General features: G+C 44.1%; 1 protein-coding gene across 6 annotated transcripts in view; it reads left to right on the forward strand.

Annotated features, from left to right (window-relative positions):
- The window catches only part of ASZ1 (ankyrin repeat, SAM and basic leucine zipper domain containing 1), a 2,002,188-nt gene that overhangs the window by 1,413,195 nt on the left and 563,572 nt on the right, over positions 1–25,421 (forward strand). For all 6 annotated transcript variants that reach the window (XM_078674339.1, XM_078674340.1, XM_078674338.1 and 3 more), the window contains one exon: positions 3,446–3,558. In XM_078674339.1, the coding sequence (XP_078530465.1) occupies positions 3,446–3,558 (113 nt within the window). The remainder of the gene's footprint in view (positions 1–3,445; positions 3,559–25,421) is intronic.

Here is a 25,421-nt window from a genome sequence, read left to right on the forward strand (position 1 = left end):
CGCTACATATTTGTCCCGTCAGGTTCTTTACCATCAAAACAGCTTTCATAGTGGCTATTTCATCTGCCTGAAGGGTGTGTGAGCTGCAGGTTTTATCATCCAAGCCTCCCTATCTCATGACATTCCCCGATAAGGTGATGCTTCGCACCGAGCCTCTTTTCTTCCTAAGGTGGTGACCCCATTCTATCTAGGTCATTTGGTCACGCTGTCCACCCTTTTTGCTCCTCCACATCCCTCTAAGGAAGATGAGCATCTCCATTGCCTGACCCTAAAAATGAGCATTATTGTTCTACCTTGACCGTACAAAAGAGTTCCACCTGGACCACCAACCCTTTGTGGGTTATATGGGATCAAAAAAGGGCTGTGCATTCCAGAAATTAACCGTTTTGCGCTGGGTTGTTACCTCTATCAAGATTTGCTATGCCCTGCCTAAGAGCAGCCTTCTAGGGCCCTATGAGCTCATTCTACCAGGGGGAAGGTTGCAACTACTGCGTTAGCTCGTGGAATGCCAGGCTCGAACATGAGCTTCACTGTACATATTTGTTAAACATTACTGCCTGGACAGTCCGGTCCGCAGGGATGGGCATTTCACCTGTTTGGCCCTGCAGGACTAGTAATTTTACTGCAACCAACCACCAGGAAGTATGGCTTGGGTATCTATTCAAAGGTAAGGAATCTGAAGCTAGAAGTCTCTATTTTGCTTGGTTGAATTACTATACATATAAAGAAATTGAAATTATACCGCACTAATAATATTAGTAGCTGTTAATGTGTTTTATTGAACATAAGTAGCTCTCAGTACAGAAAAGGTTGGAGACCCCGACTAGTCAGTTTACTTCATGGCTCTGTTCTTCTGACATGGAAAATATGAAAAGTTATTGCCATCGGCGTGCCTGAGTGGCACCTATTTAGGTGACTGCGACGTCACATCTGGCACCAAGGACGCCACGCAGAGATGAATAGAGCCACTCAACAGTGTGCAGGGGTAGTGCTCACACACAAGTTTCCATGAGAATTTCAAAGGTAAGGAATCTGCAGCTAGATATAGATATTGTCTCTACCAGATGCATTACTGAAGAGAAGTAATTTGTTTTTTACTTCCTCAAGTAAATCATCTTGATTTTCAGACATTTGGCCAGACATGCGAGACACAAAACCCGCCCCAGCATTCTTTTTTCCCGTAAGTGCTCCATTTTATATATGAAATCTGACATTCTCATTGAAATTTGGGCCAACCGAGATGACACATTGTCTATACCCACATTGATCAACACTTAAATTGGGCTTATGGTTACATTTATTAGTAATTTCTTTCCCCCAAATGAATTTACGAAAATATTCAAATTCCCCTGCGCACCCTAAACCTTCTCACTCTATCATTGCATACCTTTCTTCTGCCAGAGAAAGAGACCTTGAAGCGTACTCAACAAATATTTCCTTCCCTTGGTCAAATTAGAACCCTCGATGGTTTAAATCTTCAGGGATTGTAAGTGAAAAGCAAAGTATTATGATGATAACCAATTTGTTGTCCCTAGATTTAAGCGAGTACGTCTGGGTGGATGCTCGTTTTCTTATTTGGCCCCAGTCCTATGGAACTCTCTACCACTCAAACTTCGTCTGGAATCAAGCTACCTCCAATTCCGAATGCTAGTATCTCGGTTGGACCTCCCTCATCTGCTGTTGACTGCGAAGCGCCAGGACACCTCTGCTTTAGGTAGCTGTTGCACTCTACAAATGCTATTATTATTATTAATCCTAAAAGAATAGCGTTGTATGAATCTGGCAAAATTACTAATGGCAGTAACAAGATGGCATGGTTGGCTCATGAGGCAGTGCAAAAAAAAAGTCAAGTAGAGGGAAGTGTGGAGTAGAAAGGAAGGTATCATCTAGATGCTCTGATAAGTGTTGTAGTCAGATGAGGGTTGGTAATGTTCTTTTTCAATTTAGGATTTTTCCCTAAATCCTATCAGTGTGTACCCCTACGATCTCAAATGCTGTATCATGATTCTTTGTCATAAGATGAGGCTGAATTGTTCATGCTGTCCTGTGAGTTCATATCGCCCTTCTCTTTTGCCTGTACCTTTTTATAATTCTGCTTTATAAAAATGTTTTGAACAGTGTGGAAAAGGTACTGTGAAAAGTGTGAACTTATTTTACTTTCTTTACATTTATATTGCATTTATAATACCATTTCATTTATATTGCATTTAACAAAAAGGCCATGTTAAATTGCAGCATTTTTATATACCCATGTTATTCTTAGGCCTATACTGTACGTGTGCTTCTGACATATTCAGCCTCTTTTTGTTTACTGACACTTGTCCGTGAGAATTCACAAATGACTAGCTCAAAACGAGCTCCAAGTGTATTTTATGTGTATCTTTTCAAGGTCCTCTTGGTGCTTGTTTGTGAGATAGCCCGGCACCTGCCAAGACTACCACTGTCGGTGTTCCAGTTTGTCAGGTGCATCTCTTCAATTGCTGTCTTTTTGATGAGGATGCATACAAAGTATTGAATTTTGATAGGGGTTATCATACCATGCTCATTGACCTGGGAAGTAAACGCTGTCTGTGAGTGCTTATTTCTGCTTTCATAAACATCTTTTTAGACTTCATGTATGCATGAGGACATTGATTTTCTTTCACAAAACAAGTGTAGTGGAAATTCCATGGTTTACCAGCCACCATGGGTACAGTGTTTAGGCATGATTACTTGCCTTAGGTTTGTCTGTCCCCTTCACTTGGGTATGCTTCTAATTGCATCTGCACTGCGCTTTTCAGTGCAGCTCCTTCAAATGACAACTAGAGTATACCTTACAAATGCAGAGTGAAGATCAAAAAGACGATTTATCCTCTTCAAGAAACTGCCTCTGATAGATTGACTTCTCATTCCTTGTGCTACCGATACCTCCTTTTCCTGTCTCCTCCCCCATGTGTCCCACTAGACTTGCACCCTATACAGCGCTCTGTTGTTAGCCAGCTAGATTTGTGCTATGGAGATACAATATTCCAGTATATTGTGAGATATATTTTGGTCTTCATTTTTTTCCTAACTCTCATCTTCATTGTTTTCTTCATATTCAGTACTTCCAGTGCTTGCTAATCCTTTCTTGTAAAAGCAGAATGAGCGAGGTTTTGTGTGATGGAGATGAGGATTTGTTCACTTAAGCTTACAATACAAAGCATTGCTTTATAAGGTAGAACTAGCATAAGAGAAGTTCAAAGCAAGGATATTATTTGTCTTGCTTGATTTTATATGTGTGATACTGTCAAATCAAACTCAACTACTACAACACTGCAGATAGATTAAATATTCTTCCTACGTATAGAATTAAATTAATAGATTGTTAATTTGCATAGATTTTAAGAAGACATTTGTTTTACATTTCATGTTTTTGTATGCCAGTGGCCGTTGTGTTTACATGTTTAGGTATTTTTACCTTTAGATTGGCATTACAAACATCAGAGATCAAAAGAAAATTACTGAGGCTATCCGAGAGATGCAAGTGGAAGAGATAAGATTTGGGGACCTATCAGAGCTCATGAGCTTAGAATCCAGGTAATATTTGAAACATGTGGTTATTATGTTTGAATAGTAACTAGAAAATACAAGGCTGCTTGTGAGTCAGAATACAGATACGGTGATATAGCAAAAGGTTGCCCGTCAAGCTCATCTGTCATTGTTTCTTGCCTACGTTCCTGATTTTCATATCAATTAAGCAAGTGTGCTTTCTCTATTCTTTTACTTTTTTTTGTCCTCATTTCACCATTGGCAAGTGCAAATGAACGCCTGACAACCCCATTCCGTCCTGGGCGCCCATGGCTGCAGTTCTTGCTTTTACCTGGAGCCGACCCGGCCTGCCCCTTTATTCCGAGGCATGGTGTAATCATAGGACATTTCGAGGATTCAGACCAGCCTCATTACTGTTCCCAATTCTATCAAAGGTTCCCAAACAGTGCTATTTACATTGTGTCGCTCCAGTTTCTAAACGTGCAGTTCTAAGTGCAGCTCAAAGCCAATTTTCATACAAAGGAGGACGAACGTCTTTCTATACCTTACAGATCTCTCTACGTGCAATGAGAATAAGATTGAAAAATAAGGCCACATGTGTCCCCCTTAGCCCGCAGATAAGATCAGTGTCCAAACCGAACAAAACTCTGTGTTCAAACTAAGTTTAAGCTTAAAAATACTCTCCATTGCCTTCTCCACCGTTACCCAAAAAGGGCCCAAGATAGGACAATCATAAAAGACGTGGATATCGTCTGCCTCTGCCAGTACACATCTAGGGCACAAAGGGGACGGGCTTACAAACTTTGCAATTTTTTTGGGCGTATAATATAGCCTGTTAATGACATAAAAATGTTTTTTCTTGAGAGGCAGACCTGACATATTTATACAAATATTGGAGAGATGTATCGTAAAGGGTGACTGAGGCAACCTCGAAACTAGACGAGCCCCAAACAAGGTGTAATGGTGGGGCCTGTATTTCCTCCAGCTCAAGCATTTTTCTGTGCCAAAATGCCACTTCCCTCTTCCTAGGGCCAGGGGATTGAAGTGCAAGCTCAATATCCCAGTTACCGCCAATGTTCTCCTTCTCAGAGGAAAACCAGGAAAAGAGTTGGATATATTTAAATCTAGAGAAGGAGTCCCCGATCTTTGATCTCAGAACCTCCCAAGGGAGAACCCCCTCTGATGTTACCAAGTCTGACCATATTGTTATTCCTGCTCTCCTAATAGGACGAGATAGACTATCCCCGAGGCATATTGGCAGACCCGGAGAGTCCCAAATTGGGGCAAAATCTGCGTAATATTTTATGCCCCATTTTCCCTTTACTCTACTCCAAACTGAGAGAGCAAATTTTAATACCTTAAGGCAGACCTTTTTGTAAAACCTTGGTGCGCCAAATTTATACAAAAAACCAGGCCCGCCCCCCTCTACGTCAACCATTATATTCAAGATCTTCCCCCAATTAGAATCATCAGTGCTGGTAATAAGGCTTCGAATATTTTTCAACTGAAAGGCAAAAGCATACCAAAGGATATCCGGAAGCGCAAGTCCCCCCTTTAACAATTTTCTCTTCAATTTTTTCCATGATATCCTGGAGTTTTTATTTGCCCGAATGAAGGTGACTATTTTTCCTTGGATTTTCCCCAAGATTTTATCGGGAAAGGTCAGGGGTATTGTGTTGAACAAATATGTCAACCTAGGCAGGTTTACCATTTTGACCAGGTTGACATGGTCATATATTGTCAGAGTGAGATTCTGCCATCTCAAAAAGGTGATCGATGTCCTTGACGACCTTCTTTATATTGATCTGCACTATAGTATTGAGGTCCGAAGTTATTATTACGCCTAAGTACCTAAACTGGCTGCTTTGAACTCCCTCCGAATGATCGACCCCCCAACTCATTATTTCAGTTTTCGAGCTGTTGATCAGGTACCCTGAGTACCGACCAAAATCAATCATCTCCTCTACTCTAGGAAACACCTGAGCCGGATTGCTGGTGTAGACCAGCAAATCGATAGCATATAATGCCAGCTGACAGCTGTAATCCTTTACTCTAAAGGGTGTGATCAGGTCATCAATCCTCAACGCCTGCGCCAGAGGCTCGATATAGAGATCAAACAGGAGGGGTGAAATGGGGCACCCCTGCCTGGTTCCCCTCCTTATGTTAAAACGTGATGTCAAAAACCCATTTAATAATATCGCAGCTGAGGCACCCTCATAGCATCCTCTCAATGTTTGAATAAAATTTGTTCCAAAACCCATTATACTCAGGACATCCCACAGGAATCCCCAATTGACTCGGTCGAAGGCCTTTGCGGCGTCGTATGCTGCCACCGCCAAGGGCTCTGACCGCGCCACCACTAGATCGATAGTGCCTATCAGCTGGAGAGTCGACTCATGGATATATCTACCAGGTATGAAACCTTTCTGGTCGGGATTAATGAGTGATGGGGCCAACTTAGCCAGTCTCCCTGTCAATACGCTGGTAAAGATCTTATAATCCGCGTTTAGCAGGGAGATAGGCCTTAAAGAGTCTGCCCTTAAGGGGGTCTTTCCCTGGTTTTAATATAAGCACAATTGTGGACTCCTTCCAGGATGGCGGGGCCCTGCCCTCTGGGCTGTAAACATAATTAAACAATTCACATAGCCTTGGCACTAGGATGTCTTGAAGCACTTTATACACTTCGCCGGGAATAGCATCAGGCCCACCGCTTTATTGCTTTTTATTTTTTTTATGTGGAGTCTGATTTCTTCCTCCGTAAAGGGGCTATTAAGCATATCTCGACCTTCCTCTGTCAGACTAGGGAGAGCCTTACTCTCCAGCCACTGCAGGGTATGCGCGGAGCTTGGGGACGACTCTTCCTCATATAGTTCAGAGAAGACATTTTTCCATATCCTCCTGATGACAGGATATGGTACCCTGATCATCAATGATTAGCCTGTTTATGTTATTTCTCACCCGATCTGCTCTGATTTTACTAGCCAATATTGCCCCTGCTCTTTCGCCATACTCGTAATTCTCCATAGAGTATACAGCCCATTATGCCTTAACTTTCAAATCTAACAATCCTCTATATTCTGAGCGGAGGCGTTCTAATTCAAGTAAAACCTCTGGTATATCATTTACATGAATACTCAATCTTAAGGTCTCTAGAGATGAAATTTTATCTTCCAATGTTCTAAATTTCATCGCCTCCTCCCTATTGCTTGAACTAGTCAGACTGTGGAACTGACCGCGAATATGGGCCTTATAGGCGTCCCAGACAAATTCAAGTGGGGCTGAACCGACATTGTCGGAAAAATAATTAATAGTAGCTTTCTCTTTTCTTTTCTAATACCTCATCTGAAACTGAAAGGATTCCTTGCACTCTGTAAGATAACATTTAAGCTGGACAAGACTAAAAGTGCGTTATCCTTTCCAAGTCCTGGTCTTTGTAATATGCCTCCAAGACACATTTGCTTTTTGGGTGATATGTATTTCTGAATTGTTCAGGATTGCTCATCAGTATAATCCAGAGGTATTCCTCTTTTAAAAAGTTTTTGGAATTTATTTAGATGTTTAAGTTCTCACCATTTAGATCTTACAAGGTGGTGAACACTGGCAAATAATTTCTACCAGTGTTTTACACCATGCGTTCCCAAGACAGTATAAATATGTAATCGAGCTAACATAACACATCACAGTTTTAGCAGTGACATGATATGAGAAATAAACTTAAGGTCATATTTGTTGAGTTGCATGTTTTGAAGAATTGCATGTGCTTGTAGGTAATTTCCGTGGGTCCAGTGTGGTTCTTTTGAGAATTTGTTTTAAAATTGTAATAAAAAAACGTTTTTAAAATCATGCAAGATTATGCAAATATATTTTTTGTAAATTAAAGAGAATATTTATGCAAGGAAACTAACGCTGCCATCACTACTCCACATTGAATTTGCAGTGCTTGCAAGTAAGATGCTGAAGTGTTGGAAAGAGGAATGGACTACTTAGCAAGAAACATTGTTCCATTCAGTAATAGTAAGAGAAAAAAGACCGTGCACAAGGATTTACCCCATTCTGGTCCTTTCTGCGATGCCCAGCCGAAGGCTAGCAATCATCTGTGATCTAGCTTCAGTGCTTTTAGGGGAGATTCTTGGCGAAGTACTAATACATTTTTTTTGTTTTTGTTTTTTATAAATCTTTTTATTAACTTTGCTCACAGGTACATAGAACCCATAGCAGCTTTCATTTAGCAGGAGAGTCAGTAATCACTTGTACATACATTGGGCAGGTCCAAATGTGTCCAAATACCATCACCCCTATCACTCCCCACTCACCTCCGCCCCTGTTCCTCGGTATTTCCGCCAGGGACCCCAGATCTTCCTCCATTTCTTCACACACCCCTGGCCTTGTAAATAGTCTCCTCCGCCCTCTGGCACCAATCCAGATCCCTTCGTCACTGGTCCCATTGTGGGGCCTCCTGTGCCCCCCCAACCCCGGTCTACATTTCTTTTTGCCACCCCAGCCGCCAAGGCCAGCTAGATCTCCTTATACCTGGACCAGTCAGTCGGCCCTTTGATCATTAATAAAAACCAACTTGGTTCCACCGGAACTGGCGATCCCACTATTATCTCCATGGTGTGACCCACCATAGACCAAAAGGGGGCCACGCTTGGACAGTCCCAAAGGATATGGAAAAAAGTACCCTCTTAATGGCAACCTCTTGCGCACAAAGAAGATAGGGTCCTGCCCCATGAGAATGAGTGATTGCGCGGGTAATAGAACCTATCTAAAATTTTAAGTTGGACCAGACGAAACCGGACCCGTATCGCTATCTCACGCGGGCTCTGCAGGGCGTCCTGCCAATCATCATCGTCGAGGGTACCCATATCCTCCTCCCACTTCGCCCCCAATGACAGCAGGGGATCAGGCATGTTATTAATCAGTTTGCGATAGATAGTGGCCGTGGGCTTTTCTAAAATGGGGTCAAGTAAGAGCCTGTCCTCCATTGGCGAGTACTCCGGGATTGAGGTCCCCGCCGGGATATGAGAGCGCAGTGCATGTGTAAGACCCTGGTAGTGGTAGTGTTTTGAGGCATGCATTTGGTATTCCTTCCCCAAGTACTCAAAAGACCTAGGGGCATCCCCCTTCAAGACATCCCCTAAGTATTTGATTCCAATCAATTTCCAGACCTTAAAGCCGGTAAGGCTCTTTACCTGGTCACCACAACAAAGCGGGGTCCTGCCGGTTATGGTGTTAGCCCAGCCCATGAACTTGTTAGCCTCCTTCCAGCACTGCAGCACGACCCCTGTATGCGAGCGCAAGTCTTTCCGGTGTTTCAGCGAATAGAGAAGAGGCTCGCAACCACCCTCCGGTTTGGCGTACCTATCCACTCTGTAGGCTGGCTCCGAGTCCGTGCGTAGACCCAGTCGTTGATGACTTGAAGCTGAGACGCCCAGTAGTACAGCCGAACGTCCGGTAGGGCCAGCCCCCCGTCGTACATCCCCCTCGTAAGTTTTTTCAATGCGAGTCTTGGGTTGCCCCCATCCCAAATCAACGTCCTCAGGGCCTGGGATATGCGTCGGAACACTCTGTCACTATTACATTGCTAATGTTCACTTGGCTGCATAGAGTTTATGCTGTGTCTGGCAGTAGTCTCCATTGCACTTAAGAAATTCCAAACAACTGCAACCAAATACACCACAGAACCTATGGCTATGCTTACTCATTAAAGATCTTGTCCTGATCATAGAGACTTGTGCTTGGGGTCAGGTGGACTCCACTGTGCAGCTGATGGTGTACCTCACAGTGCTATGTCGGTTAATGGAAGTGGAAACGCGTCAGCTGCACTCTGCATCCTCCACGCAGCAACTCCAGAGCAAGACAGACCTGCTTCCAGCAAACCTCTAGAACACTTGCGCTCAGCCTCACTCTTACTTGTGCACAAATCCTGTATCTGCATAAACAGAATGGTAGGTCTGATTTTCTCCCACATTGCACCCAAAATGTGGAATTACCTCCCTCTACATATCAGGGCATCTTATTGAATTCCAAAAGAAGCTGAAGACCTGGCTCTTCAACTAAGTCTCTGAGGCTAACACACTCTCCGCACCTTCAGCCTATGCACCCGCTCCAGCACTTTGATACCCTACTGGGTGATAAGCCATGCTCTACAAATCCCTTGACTCCTCCCCCCTCCCCAAATTCTGTTTATTGAGGTTTTCTCATTCTCGTTACATTACCATGTACCACATTAGCATTTTCAATGACTCAGTTACAATTAATATGTTATCAGTAATGTAGGTAACACACAACAGTGAATAATGCAAACTCAGTGTTGGAGGCTTAAACACCAGCTACTCTCAGTCTTGGTATACAGTTGGGCTGGGGGGGGGGGAATACGAAGGGGCAATAGCGCATGCGTGATGTGGGTCCTGACATATGGGAGTGAAGTCTGTAGGTGGGAAGACTGCTGCTGGAGGGATACATTGAAGCCCCCTTGAACCTGGTAGTGAAGGTTACGAAACCTCTGTGCGAGTACTGCAGGATGAAGGGGGCTAAGGGAAGAGTTAGGCGGTCTGATGTGGAAAAGGGGTATTTTATGTAACGGCACAAGCTTGACCTGAGGGATGGGGGTTTCAGGGGGAGCCCTGTTTGGGTGGCGGATCTGTCAGAAGTGGTGATGTCTTCTGCTGTCGCCAGTGGCGCTTCACCCACTACTAAAAGGGTGGTAGGTAAGAGTGGCACTTCGCTGCAATGTGGGCTAACAAGGGAAGGCTGGTGTCCAAGAAAGAGGAGGGTGATTAAGCGTTAAAATACATTTGGAGGTCCTTCCATGAACATACTTTGAGGACAAAGCAACATGTGTCGCTTTTCAACTCCTCTTTGAGTTATCAGCAAGGCATCCACATGTTGTGCAATGTTTTGAACTTCAGTGACATACTAACTTTTAGTAAGGATGCCTTTTATTTTTTTAAATCATGTTTTTCAGTGTTTCCAAGAGTCTTTGTAAAAACTTAAAGGGGCGTACCAGTAACTGCAAGCCACTACTCTGATTGTACTGGTAGCCCATAGTTCCCCATCCTTTAACAACGCATCCACTCTATTCTCTGTGTGTTCCCTCGGGCATAGTTACACAGATGAGAGCGGGAGTGCCGACTTTAAAACCTTAAGGTTTACAGATTCTATTCTTTAAACCCTGTTTCAGTAGAAACCGAGGAGGATGTCTCTACCCTCTGTCTACATATTCTACTCTTATGAAATACTAGAATATTTGAAATTTCAAGCATGCACATAAAATGTAAAAAAAAAAATAAAATAATTCATAGCCATGCTTTTCAGATCTAAAAACAAAACTTAACTTCTCTTCCTTCTTTCCTCATGCATATCTCCTAATACGGTCAGTAAACCTTTAAGAGAAACTACTGTCCTGTAACACTGATGTTCATCATTTGTATGCACCACAGATGTCCTTACACACTGAGAAATTGACTGGAAAGTTAGAAGAATGGCTGGAGGCTTACATCCTATAGTAAGCCCCTCCAATGTTTATATCCCTAGATTTACAAATGTAGATAAGGTGGAACCCGTCTGTGAACTATCATTTTGGTGCAGTTCTAGTCGTGCATTTCCTCTAACAGAGATCTTAGTGGTGGCAGGAACCAGTAAGCACAATCAATATTGAATAATAACTTATAGAAACGTCCTGCAAAAAGATTTATGAACGTTTAGGACTTTTATTACTAAATAGTGTTGAAAAGTTGTAAAAACGAGGACATGGTGAGAAATACTTTGTAAGCCTTCCCCTAAAGGCCAAATAAAGAGAAACGTTAACATAATGGAAAGTATCCTTTTGGAAAACATGAGTCACTGTCCGGTCTTTTCTGTGCAAATAGACTTTGAAGCTTTCTGGACCTTTCTTCATTCTTTTTAGCATTAGTCAAAATAGTTTACCATTTTACTCATTTGTCTAGAACCCACTATTCCACTGGGGATGATCTCAACACATTTTTTGAGAAGGGTTCGATAAGCTTTCATCAGATATACTGAAGCTCCTAGTCATGGCTTTTATATCACTGGAGATGGATCTTGTACAGTCTTTAAAACTCATAATTCTGGTATTCGGAAGTGCAAGTGTAGCACAACTTCCCCTTGGTACCTAATAGTAACTTACGTTTAAATATTTTGGCACTGGATAGCTCCACTGCTGGTTGTTTAGTGAATTCACGCCTGGGTCATTTAGCACTAGGTAACTCCCCTCTTAATGGTAAGATACCTCACTCCAAACTCTTTTATATATGACTTTTCAGGGAGAGTGCTGTTCAGGGCCCAAGCTAAAGTTCAACTTTTCTGAAGGTGATCCAGATATTGTTGAAGGCATCAAGAGTTTCTGGTTGTGAATTTACTATTGCGCCAGACTGGGGCTTGATTGACATTACTGTTTAATATGCCACGTCAAACAGTGTACCTGCTTTGTTGTCCTCTGCCTATGTCAGAGCAATTTTAGGCCACTAATCTAAAGAACAGCTCTGAGTGTTTACCCATGCATCCTCTAGTTCTCTTTCATTCGTGGGATCTATGACCAGTACCCTCTCAAGATGAGCCAGAGCTTTCTCAACTTTGTGGATTTGTAGCTGTCACTTTGTGAGCACGCAGCGTTGAATAAACGCAAATACTTAAAGGCCTCCCTTTCCTCCATAAGTGAGAAGGCTGTGCCGATGTCTATGTAAAGTAGTTAGTGATGTGTTTAGCTGTTGTTGCCCGGAATGCCAGGCCTTCCAAGGACTCACATTGGAAATGCCAAATTGATATTGTCAGAGTCAACTTTCCCTATTGAAATTAGTCTAACAGCGGGTTATGATCAGGAATAGTTCTGCCTAAAAATTTGGTGTATGTTACAAGAACACTGACTGAGTCGCAGCATAGTATCCAGACAGCTGAACGTGTAAGTCTTGAGGGCTGAATAGTAGGGGTCTACCTTCATACCTGGGAGAATGGGATCTGTCTAGGTTTATGTCAAGGGCATAGTTAAAGTCACCTTCTAGAATATAAGGGATATCAGCCTATTGTGCAGGATGATCGGATAAGCTAGTTTTTTTCTTATAATCAAAAATTGTATTGTTTGTACCGCCCCATGTGTAAGAAATCGCTGTCATCCTTCATGCATTTAGGACATGCGAGGGAGGGGAGTGCGCCCATCTTCCACAACCGCTGAGGGGTACAGTTTTAGTCAAGCAGGCATTTTAATAGAATCTGGCGTAAACAAGAATGAATGAAACGCTCCTGCATACGCTCTACGGACATTCATTTTATTTGAAAGGTTTTATAAAGCGCAAACATGACCCGTCAGGTTATCAGAACGCTGCATACCAAGCATGATGAAAGGGGAAAGGTATCAAATTGAACATGCAGGTAGTCTGGTAAGTAGTAACACAAGAAGAACAATCAAGGTAAATGAAGGTATCATGCAGAATTAATGCATCGTTAAACGTTAAAACAAAGATGTAAACCAGAAAAATAGTTAGTTCAGGTGTCTTCCAGTCTCATTGCAGGTATATATTCAAGAGCAACCCTTTGAGTACTTTTTTTAATGTGGCAATCAAGGGGTTAGATCTGATTTTGGGAGGAAAAGCGTTCCAAAATCTTCGGGCCTGGCCAGCGAAGGCTCGGTTAGAAGTTATTAGAGCTTCTTAAGGATTAATTCACTCCAGATAGTTGACGCTTTTTTGCCAGGTAAATTGGAGTGTTATGGTTAAGCGCTTTGTGTGTCAAGCAAGCTACCGTGAAATTAATCCGAAGCTTCGAAATGGGAGGCACTTGAGATGGCACTTGAGATGAATTAAGTATGGTGTGATGTGTGCACATTTTCTTGAGCCTGTGATGAGTCTGGCCATAGAATTTAGAGTAGCTATTAAAGGAGCCAATTTGGCTTTGGGAATTCCAGCCAGGGTAACAATTCTGTGATCTAAGCTGGAGATGACTACGGGTTGGACTGCAAGCTTAATGTCATCAGGAGCAAGAAAGGGTTTGATTTTCCTTAACATGTTGAGTTCGGGATTAGCTCCTCTAGTTGTTGGACCGATGTGGTCAGGTTTTTGTCCAGATTTATGCCTAATGATCTTGTGGAATCTACAACATGAGGAGTGCAATTGAGGGCCGTTAATTGTTTGAGCCAGTCCTGAATGGGTGTAGAGTGGTTGTGAGGGGAAATCAATTGGAATTTAACATGAGGTGATTGTGAGTCAACATAGTTGAGTTTTCACAAGTCCAGTGTTGAGAGGTACGATGTTATCCAGTGTAGAAATGTGCGTACATTTAGTAATGTATGTTTCATTGGTTCCAAATTTCGGTGAGCGGTCCCATGGACAAGTTGAAGAGCGTGGGTGATAGTGTAGATATTTAAGGCACTCCAATTGACACCGGGGTACAGTTGGAGAGGGAATGGTGGACTTTAACTCTTAGAGTTCTATTATGTAGGAACGAGGCAAACCAATTTAAGACAGGTCCTGATATCACCATCCTTTTTTCAAGTAGCTCAATCAAGTTTGTCACGTTTGTCAAATACAGAGGCAGGATCAAGCAGTATACAGTCGTCCAGAGGGCCAATTCATCCGTCCCGCTTGGCTTGAAGGGCTGCGAAGAAGTCCAAAGAGTTGACGACCAACGAAAAGTCCACATGTGTAATACCACCAGCATAGGTGAAATGGCCTGGGTTACAAGAGGGTTATGTTCCGGCGACTCAAGTGATGGGGATTGGTACACCATCCGCGTGTAATGCAACTGAAAATATCTGTAAAATTGTGGTGCTCAAAATACTCCTGGAGGGCCTGCAATGTCTTCATTTGTGGTCCATTCCAGGCATCTCTGAGTTGGGAGATGCGATGATGTCCCACCGCTCAAACCCATCCATGCCAGACACCTGGGGAAACCAGTTACCGTTCCACAGGGAGTCACCTGCGTAAGCCTGTGGTCCAAGAAAATGGCTCTTGTGGCCTCAAGCATGGAGTGAGGAATGGGGTAGCAATATAAGAAACACGGGATATACTATTAGCCTTGGAGGCATACCTCCAAGCGGAATGCGGATCGTCTGAGGTCCCAAACAAACAGTTGTTAATTGTTTGAATTTGAGGCCCAGTAGTACAAGCAAAAGTCGGTCATTCCCTTTCTGCCATCATTAGGTGATTTGTGGACACATTTGTGGAAAACTAGCCAGGATTAAGTAACAATAAGGGAAAAGACCTGCAGGGCAACTAGCACTCTCAGTGAGGTAAATATTTTGAGGAGTGTGTCATGGCCTAGATCATTGATTGGCAGATTAGACTATTTAGCCATATCCTGGCAAGCTTAATGTAATATTGGTATGAGATAAGGCCCGGGCACAAGGCAATGAACACCCAAAGGTATAGGAAGCCAAGTCTTATGGACAGAGAGGCAGTCCTGCCACTCAGTGACCTTACGGCCCCCTTGCAAGGGGACCAGGAGTGATTTAAACCCGGACTCTTTGCCATAGAGGTGAAGCAGCTGGAGGAGCTGAGGCAAGGTAATGTGTAACAGGCAGACAAATGACAATGTCCGCATATATGTGATGCGATCTTCCAGGTTATCCTGCCACTGAAAACCCCAAATTTGAGCATGGCAATTCACCCAGGCTGCCAAGAGTTCAATCATCAAGGCAAAAAGCAAGGGTGAGAGGGGGCATTCCTGTCTAGTGCTTCTGCTCACTGAGAAGGGAGGCAACATAATGCTGTTTACTCTCGCCTGCGCTTAGGGCGAGCATAAAGTACTTTCACAAATCATATCTGGGAGAGGACCTGAAACAATAATTTTTAGTCCAGGGAAAACACCTTCTCATAATCCAGGAGCATGAGTGTGTCTGGATTTTTAAATCTTCAGCAGTGCTCCAGAGCAATGTGCAAATGAAGTGACGTGTTCTGCGGAGAGGTATGAAGCCACGTGGGTCTGGACTGACAAGGGAAGACAGCATCTGTAAGCACCGGTTACTAAGAATGTTAGCTAAAATGTTATTTTCTGCAGTGTTAAGTGGTTAAACTAGTCTTGAATCCCGCTTGGTCGATGTTGGTGGGCGTAAGTGCTTCCCAGAAGGACCCGGGTGCCATTTAGACTACCTTCCACTAGAGCATGCCTTCCATCTTTATTAAAAAGGAACTTATGCCCACACTACACCAGTGCCACCCGGAGTATGCTGAGAAAGTGGAGTTAATTTGGCCTCGCCATTTATTTCATTTTTATTGTTTTGTAAAGCGCACAGCTACCCCCAAGGGTTTCCAGGTGCTTGGCATGATGAAACAAGAGAATTATCTACTTAGAATAGCTGTGTCTTTAAATCTTGGCAGAACGCAAGAAGGGATATACTGTCCCTAAGGGATTTGGGAGAGAGTTCCACAATTAAAGACCAAGCATGGCAAAAGAATGTCCTCCCATCCGGGCCAGATGGTATCTCGGTACAGTGCAGAAAGCCAAGTTGGAGGAACTCAGGGGACGAGGCGGGATGTAATGTCTTGGATGTTGTGTGGCCCTGTTCTAGCTTTCGCCTTAAACATATAGCTAAGAGGTTTAAATTAGATCCATTTAGAGGCAGTCAGCCAAAACAGTTCAAGAAAGAGATGTGAAACTGAGGCGTGTTTGGGTAGCCGGTACAGCAGTCTAGCTGCTGAATTCTGGACCATTTGTAGGCGCCTCATGAATGCCTGGTCTATTCCCAAGTATGAGACATTACCGTAATCCAGTCTAGATAGAACTAAGTCCTGAATAGCGGTCCTCTGGGAAGATTGGGGGAATCGTCCAGATGATCTTCCCCACCCATTTCAGCACAGCAAAATATCAGCATTGCCATCACTTTTGGACCTTAATTAATTGGAGAAACAACAATGTGTGTGTGTTTCCAGAAGTAATATGATGTATGCCCTTCGGTTTGGTATAAGAATACATGACATATCTACTGTGTGTCTTGTGCATCCTATGTATATTCCAAGTAAGACATGTAATGTTGCCTCTAGATGCCATGGCTGGTGTTAGTTGGCCTCTCCGATTAGCCCATCGGTCTCGCCCTGCCACCCTGTGTGGTGTCTTGCAATGTAGTTTGCGTCCTTGTGAGATTGTCCTGCCTTTCCAGTTGAGTGCCAACAAACTGAACACTAAACCTTTATCACTAAAAACATGGAGCAAACAGCTGCATGTCTAAATAATTTGGATTTCCTAAATTGGTATGTGAAGGGTCAGTCTGTGCAGAGATATGGTCCCAAATTCTGAATTGCTGTAATGAAGGCATTCGTTTTGCTATATAACACAGCATAGAGGCTCAGGCTGACCCACATAACTGCAGTAAATGCACTTTATGGCGTTAGTGAGCTTGCAACTAAATGCAGAAGTGCAATTTGCAAGGAAGGGGCCCTTAGTCAGTGCCTGTGAAGTAATCGTTGTCCCATGATTGCATCATGAATAGCTCTTCAACTTTTTTTTTTGCGTCCGGGTCTTAACTGAGCATTGCTCAAGGGCTTGAGTACAGCATTAATTCAAAAAAGGGTAGGTATTGTACATTGTCAGTATAGTCCTGTACATTGGATCAGGTATTATCGAGGCATGTGAGAACATAAAAATGAAAAGCCAGGTCAGACCAGCAGTTTGCTCAGGAACCACCCCAGGATCCACTGAACAGAAGACACCAGTGCTGCCAAGACGCAGTGGGCCCTGGCAAAAAAGCTTTGATAGCAGGAGTATGATCAGTAATAGCAATGGCCGCATCCCTCCGGGATTCCAAGAATGCCGCTGCACCATGCCCCGAGCTAGAGACCCCAGTCACACCAGCTGGTGTGCAGCAGTCGCCCAACAATAACTCCAAAGGAGACATAATTTCACTACACGGACACCACCACTGTCGGGGCGTATAGAAGGTTGCCCGTTAGGGCCCTACTCTTCCCAAGCAGGCTGGCGAAATGGCAAGTAGCAGGCACAGCAACGACAGCCCCACAATGCTTGCAGATGAAAACAACTATGGCTTGGACCCACTGGAGAGCTTACCCCATGAGGCATAGGCCCAAGGCCGCAAAACCAAGCTGCAAGTGCACGGCACGTTATTGGAAGAGCAGCTTTGGAAGGTGTCTGCCTTCATCAACCACTAACAGCTGCCCGATGTCGGTGAATAGTGGGCTGTAGAAATGCGTAATTTGGGGCAGCCAAGTTAGGAGCGACTTCAACTTGTGTCCGCCATCTTGAGAATACTGGCCACGGCTCGTGTTTTGCTCATCATTCTTAACCAGCTGGTTAATATGCTTTGTTAGACCAGTCAGCCTTAGGGGGGTTTTTCCCCTATACCCACCTGACTTTTCTGTCCTCCTCCCCTTTTTCTGACCTTGTTTTTGCTGGTATTAGGACTCTGAGCACTTTAATTAACACTGCTAACCAGTGTTTAAGTGCATGGGCTCTCTCCTCTTAACATGATAATATTGGCTTATCCCCAGTTGGCATATTTAATTTCTTCTAAGTCCCTAGTAATGTGCACTACATGTGCCCATAGTCTGTAAATTAAATGCTACTAGTGGGCCTGCAGCACTGATTGACCCACCCAATTAAGTAGCCCTTCAAACATGTCTCTGGCCTACCATTGCAGTGCCAATGTGTGCAGTTTAAACTGCCATTTCGACCTGGCAAAAAAAAAAACTATAACCAGGCCTAAACAGTCTTTTTTAATACATATGTCACCCTTCGGGTAGGCCCTGGACAGCCTAGAGGGCAGGATGCATGTATTGGAAAAGCAGGACATGTCCTTATAAGTTTTACATGTCCTGGTAGTGGAAAAACTCTTAAATTCGGTTTTTCACTACTGCAAGGCCAACATCTCCTATAGGATAACATTGGGATTACCTTATTACATTTGATAAGTATAATTTCCAAATGGGAAGATATGATTAGTTTAGGTTTGGTGTCTCTGGAATCGTTATTGAAAATCACAGCTTATGGTGAAGTCGTATTTTAAAGTACAATTCTGAAAATGTCACTTTAAGAAAATTGGCATTTTTTTGCCATAGCCATTTGGTACCTGCAGCCTTTCTCTGTTTACATTACTAGGTGTAGTTGGCAGTTAGGCTTTGTTATTACCCATAGACAGCCACACACAGTGGGAGCATAGATGTGATTGCCCGGACTATGACTGGCAGGATGGGAGAGAGGAGCTGGACCCAGCCTCACTTACACCTGTATTTAGTCTGTAGCAGTGCATCTGTGTACTTCAGAGACATTCCTGTAGAAGCTTCTCCCCACTTGAAAGGTACAACTGTGCAAAAATGAAGGACCTCAGACTCCATCGATTCAGTTCAATTCTTGACCTGTGGATACTCTGCCAGGAAGAAGGACTGCTGTGCTGTTATGGGACTGCTACACTGCTTAACTCCTGCTTTGCTGTGCTGATCTGCCTCCTGCTGTCCTCTTGCCTGGGTGAGAAGGACTGAACTTGCATCTCTTGAACCCAGAGTTGCTCCAAGGGCTAGTTGGCTGGACTCCTGATCGGAAGTCTCAAGGACATTAAAGGCATTAAAACCATTATGTTCTTGCACCTGGACTCTGTCATCTGTTAGTCTGGCCTGCCAAGTAAAGCCACCTAAGTTCTGGACCCTTGGAAACGGGCTTAATGGGCTTGCCAGCGGAACCAATGCATCTTCTCTGCTGAGCGGCGCATCTCCAAGCAGCACCAACTCATCCCCTCAGCTGAGCGGCACATCCCCGAGCAGAACCGTGGATTGGGCTTGTCACAAAGACCTGCATCGCCAACCGCAGCTTCTCAGAACAGGCGCATTGCCCCAGCTATGTATTCCCAGTTCAGGTTTTCGTATCCCTCATCAACAGCAGCCTCGATGTCTGACGCTGCATCACAGCCTCGCAGCGACTCGTAACTGACGCATCGCCACGCTGACGCAACAGGACCTTCCACCACTGCCTCGCGTATCCCAGGTCCGGCGCATCACTTTGGCTGCGCGGCTCATCTCTGACCCGGACCCAGGCAACGCTCCGCAACCAGGATTTAAGGTCCGCTGTTCAGCTGGCCTCCATCGCGATCGGCCTAAATTTGTGACTTTGTCCCAGTCCGGTGTAACCACATATCTCCAATAGCTCTGTGCTTTTTGGCGCTACTTTTAACTAGAAACTTGTTTCATTTATTAAACATTGTTTTCTAAATCCGTTGTAGGCTCCTTTTGTGGTGAATTTTTAATATTTAACTGTTTGAAGTGTCGCACAAATACTTTACACATTGCTTCGAAGTTAAGCCTGACTGCTGTGTGCCAGGCTTCCAAGGGGTTGAGCACAGGTTGATTTGAGGTTTGCTTGTGCCTTACCCTGACAAGGATTGTGGTTGATGCTTCACCAGGGCTTACACTTTAGTCATCGAACAATCCAATTTCTTATTGCTTAACGATTTTTTCATCACCATTATGAACCAGCAGTGTCATATGATTTTTCTTTTGTACTCTAAAAAAGCAATAAGGGTGTGAAATTGTAGTAAAGATGCATCTGCTTTTTTTGTGGTTTTTGTTTGTACATAGGTTGGTAGTTTTTCACGATCTGCACTGAAGCAAAGAATCAATTAGTTCTGGATCTGGACAGGAAATGTTTTAACCTATTAATGCGCCAAACCACAAAGTATTTATTTGCCAAGTAGAGTGAGCAGACAAAAGCTGTTAAAAAATGGATGCTACAGACAAAGCGGTTGTTTTCTTTTCTGCGGCATCCGTTTTTCAGATGATTTTGTGCTGCACTCTGCCCTCAATGCTACTGAGCCACTAGCAGACTGATGTAAGATAAAAAATAGTCTATCCTGCATTGCTGTGAAGGTGAAAGGACACACCCAAACAGATAATACAAAAATGGTGAGACTAAAATACTCCCGTGGGCTATTCTACAATGTTATTACCAGTGTCTCAGGCTGGTAGCTAAAGAAACAAGCATTGGCATAGCCAATAGGTCTCGCCTTTGGGACCTTATAAGTGTCTAGCCACGCAACAGTTAGTGTTGTTGCACCAAGGAAATTGTGCTGCATAACTAAAACTTATAAGGTCCCAAAAGCGAGACCTATGCCAATGTTTATTGTTTTCCTGCCGAAGCAGGAAGTTGGGTTGTTTTGTAGTTACAGCACGAAATGTAGACAAATCAAAAAGTGATGGCTGGGATTCTTGAATTAATCTGGCCAGTGGCAGTCACTGAGCCACCCACCAGGCATCGATTTTTAGCTCATCCATGACATTAAAGATTAACCAATGTAAGTCTGTCTCTTGCCCAATTGGCATATGGTTGGTCCCTCTTTGTAGGAGCACCTTGAACAAAAAAACAATAGAGCTGAACGAAGGTGAAAGAAGTTATCGAATTCTGAAATTAATTCAAACCTAAGTATGCTGAAAAGCCTATGATCGTCTGTTAAGGCCCAACTATCAGATTTCGTATGGCTTCAACAGCAGCACAATAAACCAGACAACCCTGATAAAACCACAGACTATGCTCAGATGTCGTACGGAGGTGATGTATCTTGAGGAACTCACTCTAGGTGATAACAAAATGAGAAATGATACCAATAAGATTTTTTAAGTAGATTATACTAAGCACCACGCTAGATCTGGAGAATAAATCACCCCTTCAAACTCTAAGCAATGAAACCCCATTAAGCGTACTCACGAATGCACCTTGATATACGCCCAGGAAATTGGCAGGATAGCGCTGTAGCCCCACGGTGCAGCACTGACTGTGCCCAGGGGGGTGGCATTGCTGTCCGTATGCAGAGGGATGACAGGGGAGGTATGGAGCCAGATGTCTTTTCCTGTAAATTGAACAAAAGAAAAAGAAAATGTCGAACAAAAAATACAGCAAAAAAAAGTTTGTTCTTGCAGCCATTTAAATCTTGTTCCCCCAGGGCAAAAAACTGCCTTGTGATGTATGCAGCCAATAGTAGGGTGCATACAGAGTTCTCTCTATGATTCAACATTGTATGGCAATTTTGTAGTAGTGTACATACAGAATCAACATCAGCCGGTAGGCCCATGCAGGTAAGAGCGGTGGAACAGGATTTCGGACGATGACAAGGAAAAATTAAATAATTTTCCCTTGTCGTCTGTTTATATCCCTCCACCCCCCCCCCCCCTCCTCCCCCTCCCTCCCCACAGGCCCCACCGCTCTTAACTGTACGGGCTGTGGCTGAGTCATGAGCATGACGTTTTTTGTGAAGCACATCCGTGGAGGTGCTAGAGTGTACTCACAATCACTTATAAATACTTAGCTTTGCTCCTTAATAAGTGAGCAAAAAATGTAAAGGTGCGTCTTTTGGGAGGTGTATTGTACATATATGCGCATAGGGTACCTTAATGCCACACCAGCCATGCAGCAGCCAGTGCAAAACCATTCTCGAATAGTCTTAAAAGACAGTAACATTAAATCAGTTCAACAGAATTCAAGGGCAGTTTAGGTCCCCATTCAATGGGCAGGTGAGGGAACAACTTATGCTTCTACGGTCTAGCGGATGGTCGTGTACTCTGTCTAACACAGCGCTTCATAACCTGAACACCAATGGCAGCGTTCCCTTAATATTATCCTACTTGGATTTCAAATCCTTTAGCATGACTCCGGAAAACAGATGCCCAGGGCCTGGAGAATCAGCACTGGACGCCAGCATTTGCATGAGGAATTGTTCTATGTTGGGTCTCTGTTTATATGTCAGAATGCCTCGCTCAGACTCTGCCCCCGCCCTGAAACTTTCCACTGATGTTCACTACAAGAGCTCTTCAGTGTAACTATGCCTCTCTGGGCAGGGCAGGTCACTGGAAAGAGAATTGACGTAGCTACACTATTGGCCGCCCGGTGCCGCCCCGGCGTGTGCCGCCCGGCATGTAAGAGCGGGGGGGGGAGCTACGCCAATGGGAAAGACGGCTTTTGAGGAAAGCTGTTCAGTCATTTGCTGCTGTGTAACAAATGTCAACATTCGTTGAGTGGTCAACACAGAGGACATCCATTCACCAGTAAAGACACATTCACTGGTTCCTTTTAACAGAAAAACAAACATAGCAGGTGTGGGTGAGGTGGTCACAGGAGATGTGGAATGAATGGGGAGGGCTTGCGACTGAATGCTGTAACAATAACCCCGACATGCTTCACAACCCTTTACATTTAAATCCAGCCAAGTAGAAATCCATATACAACGGAAAGAACTGGCAATGAATACAAAGAGTGATGCTAAAAAAACAAAGTGGTGCCCACAGTTGTCTGGCAAGGTTTGTGCCAAATACAACCAAGTAAAAAGGACTGTAGTATGGGCAAACCTGTGGTTATGTAACTGAACTGCCTGCAAGCGCAGAAGAGCCAGGGAATAAGCACTGGTTGCCGGTGGGGCCCTTCAGCTCAAATGGCAGCTGGTGACTTTTGAAAGTGGTGAGACACGAAAGAACTTTTCAACTTTCACCCTGACTGAAAGAAGCGAGTGAGACAATACTTAAAAGGACCCAAAGTCTGAATTGCGCAATGAGATTCAATAAATGCCAATGACGTGGAAACAAAATAACGGAGCACATGGATAGCAATGCAGCGCCTACTTGACTTGAGACAGCAGCATTAAGTCAGAAAACATACTTTGTTTAAATAAGTAAAAAGAAAAGTACTTACCCGACGGTGTGCAGGGAAGACACAGGACGAGGCAGGACGCTGGGACCACCATCCAGTGTTCCTAAACCACAGAGCCTCCAAGCCAGACTCGGAAGTGAAGAGCCAACAAATGTAACCAATCATAGAGCTGCTCTCATGCTGTTTCAGCATGAGAGCAGCTGAGGCTAAACAAACCAGCATTGGCCGCGAAAAGTAAAAGCTATCGCACGTGTGTTCGTGCGCGTATTCAGCTGCGAAAGTAAAAACGCAAGCTGAGGCTAAACAAGCATTGGCCACGAAAGTAAAAGCGCAGGCTGAGGCTAAACAAACAAGCATTGAAAGTAAAAGCAATTGCGCGTGCGTGCATTCAGCCGCAAAAGTAAAAGCGCAAGCTGAAAGTGTTAATGAGGAAGAGAGAGGGGGGGGGGGCTAGTTGGCGCGGCCCTGAAAGAGACGGCACGTGTGCACACAACTTTAAAAGTGAAAGCAGGCTGGCGAGTTGCAAATGGCAGCTGTGCTCGTCGCACGCACCTGTGCTCGTTCTAATAAGCTGGTGACTGCTTTGGGAGCACTTCTAAAAGCCGCTACTAAATGTCTCTCCGAGCAGCGCATGCACGCTGACTCAGCGAGACCTAAAAAGCCACAGGCTTAAGAAGGCTGATCCAAAAATAACTATAGAATAAAATAGGTTCACCATAACGGGCACAGGCAGCATGCATGTCAACACTAAAAAATTGCATTGTTCGCTGCGACAGATACTTGCAATACGTTGTATGCAACAGTGAATGTCCAGGTATGAAAGACATTAAATTAAAAGCTTTTTTAGTTTCCTACTGTAAAAATACCCATTAATGATATTCTGTGAGGCAAATCTATAGGCAAATACCACTGTTTCAGCTCTTTCAATATGCCACTGCAGGCTTTCACCATGACAGTGAATTCATAAGACCATTAGTTCTTGCATCACTCATTTAAGGTACTTGGTGTCGGTGCAAAGAAAAAGAACCGAGGCACTCCAATGCCCGCTGTATCTGCCAACGAGCTGGTTTTTGAAAGATCACCCGCCCGCTTCAACACTTACCTTTTCGGTACCTCAGTTCCTGATTTCTTTCGTCGGTTGGTTGATGGCGGAGGCTCCAGAAGATTCCTACTGAAGAAGTACAGAAGAATTCTGAAGATGAGAAAGTAAGGTAGAGGGTGAATGAATGAATGAGTGCAAAAGAACAATAAAAGCCACAGAGCTAAAGAGTACTAAAATGTTGTTTATAATGCAGGATTCAGGTAAAAAAAACTTACATAGAAGAATAGAAGAAGAGCAAAAGCCATAGGCACTCTGGGTAAGGAGAGAGAGAGAGTGTAAGATGTTGGAGGGAAAGGAGAGGGGATTTGAAGGGAATTAGTAATGGTGTGCTTATCTGTTACAGTGATTCCGCTAATGCTTGAAGATAGAGATGGAGTAAGAAAAGAATAAATGGAGTACAGCAGAAAGAAGGAAGCAGAGTGGAAGAGCCAGAAGATCAGGCAGTCTCTTCTCTGTCCCATTCCCCTGGCGGGGTTCGCACGGCCACTAATTTATTTCTCTAGTTGGTGACCGTGGGAAAACCAGTGGTGGAATTTGGAAAATCTCATTGTTCTGCTCCTGGGAGTGTCTGCATAGTGAGTAACCACGAACCTTGACACTTGGTGATGTTAATGTTGAGAGAGTCTGTCAATATGAATAACAATACATTCATGTACAAAAATGAAATTGCATCTTTATTAAAATATTCATCTGTTTTGAAGTCCACTTCGACTCAGAAAGACGTAGTTAGGCAGGCTCTGAGACCCAGGCCTGAGGTCACTGATTGACAAATCACAGGTGGGGTGACAGCCTACCGACAAACACACAATTAGGAAATCCCTGTGAGATTGCCCCCAATAAAGCACACATGGCCGGAGGGGTTTGTGCACCCCCAAAACACCATGAAGTCAGCGAGTCCACCGACATCCCTCCTTCACAAGACCTCTGTGACAAACTCAGCACCTTTTTCCACCACAAAATCAAGAGCACCTACAACAACTTCGACAAAGACAACCAACACACTGAACCCTCACCAACCACCCGACACCCTGAAGCCAGTGATCCACAACTGGACAGACCTCACCCCTGAAGACGATGTAGTCAATCCACTCCGGGGCTCCCACGGACCCCTGCCCCCACCACATTTTCAACAGAGCCGCCAACACCATCGCACCCATGCTCTGCCACACCATCAACCACTCCCTGGCAACCGCCTCGTTCCTTGACTACTGGAAACATGCTGAGA

The sequence above is a fragment of the Lissotriton helveticus genome, chromosome 1_1 (genome assembly GCF_964261635.1).
Source record: "Lissotriton helveticus chromosome 1_1, aLisHel1.1, whole genome shotgun sequence".
Lineage (NCBI taxonomy): Eukaryota > Metazoa > Chordata > Amphibia > Caudata > Salamandridae > Lissotriton > Lissotriton helveticus.